The sequence below is a fragment of the Rhincodon typus genome, chromosome 5 (assembly GCF_021869965.1).
Source record: "Rhincodon typus isolate 14 chromosome 5, sRhiTyp1.1, whole genome shotgun sequence".
NCBI lineage: Eukaryota > Metazoa > Chordata > Chondrichthyes > Orectolobiformes > Rhincodontidae > Rhincodon > Rhincodon typus.
The window spans coordinates 25,344,541-25,350,656 of NC_063336.1; the positions used below are offsets into that span (position 1 = coordinate 25,344,541).

General features: G+C 47.9%; 1 protein-coding gene across 1 annotated transcript in view; it reads left to right on the forward strand.

Annotated features, from left to right (window-relative positions):
• The first annotated feature begins 2,470 nt into the window (after nt 1-2,470).
• Nucleotides 2,471-6,116, forward strand: part of LOC125483104 (E3 ubiquitin-protein ligase HACE1-like) — a 30,663-nt gene continuing 27,017 nt past the window's right edge. The window contains exon 1 of the mRNA XM_048596705.1: nt 2,471-2,636. Coding sequence (XP_048452662.1) covers nt 2,471-2,636 — 166 coding nt within the window. The remainder of the gene's footprint in view (nt 2,637-6,116) is intronic.

A 6,116-nucleotide genomic window follows, 5' to 3' on the forward strand; every position in this document is an offset into this window, starting at 1 on the left:
GTGTGGAATATTGCCCATGTATGCCCTGTTCACAAAAAGCCAATTACTGCCTTATTAGCCTTCCTGCAATCATTAGTAATCTGATATCATCGCAGAAAATACTGGAGAAACTCAGCAGGTTTGGCTGCATCTTTGGAGATAGAGATAAGGAAGAAGCTGAACTTCTTAAATGTTGCCAGAGTTGGAGCGTTTGAGCTATAGGGAGAGGCTGAATAGGCTGGGGCTCTATTCCCTGGAGGGTTGGAGTCTGAGGGGTGATATTATAGAGGTTTATAAAATCATGAAGGGTGTAGATAGGTTAAATAGCCAAGGCCTTTTTCCCAGAGTGGGGAATCTAAATTAAAGGACATAAGTTTAAGGTGAGAGGGGAAAGATTTAAAAAGGGCCTGAGGTGTAACTTTTTCACGCAGAAGCTGGTACGTATATGGAATGAGTTGCCAGAGGAAGTGCTGAGGGCTGGTACAATTACAATATTTAAAAGGCATCTAGATGGGTACATAAATAGAAATGGTTTAGAGGGATATGGGCCAAATGCTGGCAAATGGGACCGGGTCAGATTGGGATGTCTGGTCAACACGGATGAGTTGGGCCGAAGGATCTCTTTCTGTGCTGTATGACTCTATAACTCGAAGTGAAATTCTCTGCTACAGAAAGTAGTTATGGCCAAAATATTGAATGTTTTTAGGAAGGAGGTAGATATAGTTGTTGGGACTAAAGGAATTAAAGGGTATGGGCAAAAGTGGGAACAGGGTACTAAGTTGACTGATCAGCCATGATCATATTGAATGACAGAACAGCCTTGAAAGGCCAAATGGCCTACTCCTGTTCATATATTTTATGTTTCTATGTTCACCTTACATACAGGTGATTAGCCAGAAAAAAGTAAAGCAATTGTATAAAGAAAGCTGCTGGAAACTTGTCAGACAATGATTCTGACAACAAAAACAGAAGTTGCTGGAAAACCTCAGCAGGTCTGGTCGCATTTGTGAAGACAAATCAGAGTTAACATTTTGGTTCTGGTGACTCTTCTTCAGATTTGATGGCAGTTAGGAAAAATTCGGTTTATATGCAGAAGATAAGGTGGGTGGGAGGGGATAAGGAGTAAATGATAGTTGGTGATAGAGCCCAAAGAGAGAGAAGACAGTTGGACAGACAATGGAGTGGATAATGATTAGGCTGGGAGGGTGAATAGTTGTTAATGGGGACAGTTAGTGACTAACAACAGGGGGTGTGTAATGGCAGGCTATGTGATAACAAGGCCTGGAGTGTGGGATGGGGGGCTGGGACATGGGAGAGTTTAGGCCCTAAAATTATTGAACTCAACATTGGGTCTGGAGGGCTGCAGGGTTCCCAAGCGGAAAATGAGGTGTTGTTCCTCCAGCTCGCGTTGATCTTCGCTGGCAAACTGCAGCAAGCCAGAGACAGAGATATTGGCCAGGGAGCAAGGTGGTGTGTTGAAGTGGCAGGCAACAGGTAGCTCAGGCTCTTTTTTGCGAGCAGAACGTTGATGTTCTGTGAAGTGGTCTCCCAGTCTATGCTTCGTTTCCCCAATGTCGAGGAGACCACATTGTGAGCAGCGAATGCAGTAGACTAGATTGTAGGACGTGCAGATGAAGTGCTCCTTCACCTGGAAGGTATGTTTGGGCCCTTGGACACCGAGGAGGGTGGAGGTAAATGGGCAGGTGTTAGACCTTTGGCAGTTGCAGGGGAAAATATCGTGGAGCTGTGGGGTGTGGTTTGGAGTAAAGGAAGAGTGGACCAGTGTGTCCCAGAGGGACAAGGTGGGGATGTGAATATATGTTTGGTGGTGGCATCTCCATGGGGGTGGTGGACATAGTGGCTGATGATCTCCTGGATGTGGATGCTGGTGGGATGGTAAGTAAGGACAAGGGGAATCCTATCACTGTTGCAGGAGGGAAGTGAAGGGTTGAGAGTGGAAGTACGGGTGATGGGCCAGACCTGTTTGAGGGTCCTGTCAACAACTGTGCTAGGGTGTCCTTGGTTGAGGTAGAAGGTGGACATTTCGGAGGATCCCTTGTCGAATTAGGCCTCATCGGAACAAATGCAACAGAGACAGAGGAACTGGCAGAATGGAATGGAATCTTAATAGAAAGCAGGGTGTGAGGATGTGCATTCCACATAGCTGTGACAGTCAGTGGGTATAATGGATATTAGTGGCCAATCTCTCCCCAGAAATGGAAACATCTGTTGAGGAAGGGAAGGGAAGAGCCAGAAATAGACGAGGTGAAAGTGAGGGCGGGGTGGAAATTGGAAGCCAAATCGATGAACTTTTCCAATTCCAGATAAGAGAGGGAAGCAGCACAAATGATATCATCGATATATTGGAGAATGAGTTGTAGGTGGGGTGCTGAAGAGGACTGGAAAAAGGAATGTTCTACGTACCCTATGAGCAGACAGGCATAACTAGGGCCCATGCGGATACCTTCGGCACTCCTCTGACCTGAAGAAAATGAGAGGAGTTAAAAGAGACGTTGTTCAGGGAGAGGATGAGCTCGGGCAAGCGGAAGATGGTGATGATGGCTGGGGACAGTTCAGGCCTTTGCTTCCAGAAGAAGTGAAGAGCTCTAAGACCATCCTGGTGGGGGATAGATGTGTTAAAGGATTGCACGCCCATGGTAAAGAGGAGGTGGCTGGAGCCTGCAAACTGGACATTCTGAAACTGGCATAAAAGTGTCAGAGGAATCATGGATGTACGTGGGTAGGAACTGAACCGGGAAGAAAAGACCAAGTCAATGTAGGAAGAGATCAGTTCTATGGGGCAGGAGCAGGCTGAAACAATGGGTCTGCCTGGGCAGTCCTGTTTGTGAAATTTCCGAAGGAGGTAGAAGTGAACTGTGCAGGGCTGGGGGTCTATCAGCTTGGAAGCTGGGGGGGGGGGGGGTGGGGTTGAGATCACCAGTTGAAATGAGATTCGTAACCATAGTTGATACAATGGCCTGGTGCCATGGTGAGGTGATAGTCCAGGGGAAGCATGCAAACAAACGCAAATAAAACCAGTCAGACTCCAAGTTAATATACAGCCACATTCTAAACAAGGCTTCACACCTAAAATGCATTGTCTGACCTGAGATGTTACCTTTGATATACTGATAAAACCTTTAGTTGTCTGGGACAGTGACTTGAAAGAAATTCTGGGATTTGCATGTCAATCCTGTCTAACTGATTACAGATTTAACAGCCTTCTTAGGTTTGTTCAATACATTCACATCAGTTCTATGGCCGTTTGATCTTTTGCCTATAAAATCTGTATCTGATGCCACGCCCCTCACTGACACCTGAAGAAGGAATGAGACTCTGAAAGCTTGTGTCTTCAAATAAACCTGTTGGACTATAACCTGGTGTCATGTGATTTTTGACCAGGGGGAGATATGAATAGGTACCTGAGAGCTGGTGCTTAGCCTCTGCAATGTAGCTGTCAGTACGTCAGACTACAATTGCACCACCCTTATCGGCAGGCTTAATAACAAAGTCAGGATTGGATCTAATTGCATGGAGTGCTGGTCCATTCGGAGGGAGATAGGTTGGATTGGGTGAGGGGTGCAGAGAAATTGAGGTGACCAAAGTCATGTTGACAGTTCTCAATGAACAGATTGAGCGCAGGTAAATGGCCAGAGGGAGGGGTCCAGGTGGAGGGAGAGCATTGGAGCTGGGAGAAGGGGTCTGTGGAGTGATCTTCGCAGAGCATTTATGTTCTGCTTGCAAAAAAGACCCTGAGCTTCCAGTGCCTGCCACTTTAACTCACCACCCTGTTCCCTGGCCAACATCTCTGTCTCAGGCTTGCTGCAGTGTTCCAGTGAAGCTCAGTGCAAGTTGGAAGAACAACACCTCATTTTCCACTTGGGGACCCTGCAGCCTTCCGGAGTCAATATCGAGTTCAATAATTTTAGGGCCTGAACTCTCTTATATCCTAGCCCCTGACCTCACATACCAGGCCTTGTTATCACATAGTCTGCCATTACACACTACCTATTGCTAGTCACTAGCAGTCTCCATTAACAGCTATTCACCCTCCTAGCCAAATCGTTATCCACTCCTTTGTCTGTCCAAATGTTTTTCTCTCTCTTTGGGCTCTATCTCCACCTATTGTTTACTCCGTATCCCCTGCCCCCACCCTAACTTCTGCAAATAAACTGATATTTTCCTAGCTACCATTAGTTCTGAGGAAGGGTCACCAGACTTGAAATGTTAACTTTGCTTTGTCTTCACAGATGCTGCCAGACCTGCTGAGCTTTTCCAGCAAATTCTGTTATTGTTTCTGATTTACAGCATCTGCAGTTATTTTGGTTTTTAGTGATTCTGACAAGTTCTCCACACTGTACATTTGATTGGTATCTTCAGGTCGAAAGGTGACAATTAGTTTGTAAATGGTTAGAAAAATGACTGTAGAAAGAGAATATCAAGTACATGTGAAGTACAAGAGAGACACCATTGCTTCATGCAATACCATGAGTTTCGCAGACCTGTGTGAAGTGGTTCGAGGTGGTGACCTGAATATAAAACCCTCGAAAGTAACGCTTTGGCTACATGATGGAATGACGCTCATCTGTAGAGGGCAAATGATGTTGAGGGCACAATACAATAGAAAGAACAAAGATCTGCAGTTCTCAGAAAAGATGCTAAGCAAAATCTAATTCTCTCATTTGAAGCAAGTCCAAAGCTTGGATATCTAAATGCATGTGCCAGAAGCACTTTGTAGCTTTTTGCAGGCAATTAACTCATTGACTATTCAACAAAGTCTAGAAGATGAGATAGTAGGAACTGCAGATGCTAGAGAATCCGAGACAACAAGGTGCAGGGCTGGATGAACACAGCAGGCCAAGCAGCATCATAGGAGCAGAGAGGCTGACGTTTCGGGCCTAGACCCTTCATCAGAAAAGGGGGAGGGGAAGGGGGTTTTGAAATAAATAGGGAGAGAGTGGGAGGCGGATAGAAGAGGGATAGAGGAGAGGATAGGTGGAGAGGAAACAAACAGGTCGAAGAGGCGGGGATGGAGCCAGGAAAGGTGAGTGTAGGTAGGGAGTTAGGAAGGGGATAGGTCAGTCCAGGGAGGACGGACAGGTCAAGGGGGCGGGATGAGGTTGGTCGGTAGGAGATGGAGGTGCGGCTTGAGGTGGGAGGAGGGGATAGGTGGGAGGAAGAACAGGTTAGGGAGGCAGGGACGAGCTGGACTGGTTTTGGGATGCGGTGGGGGGAGGGGAGATTTTGAAACTTGTGAAATCCACATTGATACCATTGGGCTGCAGGGTTCCCAAGCGGAATATGAGTTGCTGTTCCTGCAACCTTCGGGTGGCATCGTTGTGGCACTGCAGGAGGCCCAGGATGGACATGTCGTCTGAGGAGTGGGAGGGGGAGTTGAAATGGTTCGCGACTGGGAGGTGCAGTTGTTTGTTGCGAACCGAGCGTAGGTGTTCTGCAAAGCGGTCCCCGAGTCTCCGCTTGGTTTCCCCGATGTAGAGGAAGCCACACCGGGTACAGCGGATGCAGTATACCACATTGGCAGATGTGCAGGTGAACATCTGCTTGATGTGGAAAGTCTTCTTGGGGCCTGGGATGGGGGTGAGGGAGGAGGTATGGGGGCAGGTGTAGCACTTCCTGCGGTTGCAGGGAAAAGTGCCGGGTGTGGTGGAGCTGGAGGGGAGTGTGGAGCGGACAAGGGAGTCACGGAGAGAGTTGTCCCTCCGGAAAGCAGATAAAGGTGGGGAGGGAAAGATGTCTTTGGTGGTGGGGTCGGATTGCAGATGGCGGAAGTGTCGGAGGATGATGCGTTGGATCCGGAGGTTGGTGGGGTGGTACGTGAGGACGAGGGGGATTCTTTTTTGGTTCTTATTGCGTGGACGGGGTGTGAGGGATGAGGTGCGGGAGATGTGGGAGACACGGTTGAGGGCGTTCTCGACCACCGAGGAGGGGAAGTTACGGTCCTTGAAAAACGAGGACAACTGAGATGTACGGGAGTGGAATGCCTCATCCTGGGAGCAGATGCGGCGGAGGCGAAGGAATTGGGAATAGGGGATAGCATTTTTGCAGGAAGGTGGGTGGGAGGAGGAGTATTCTAGGTAGCTGTGGGAGTCGGTGGGCTTGAAATGAATATCGGTTTC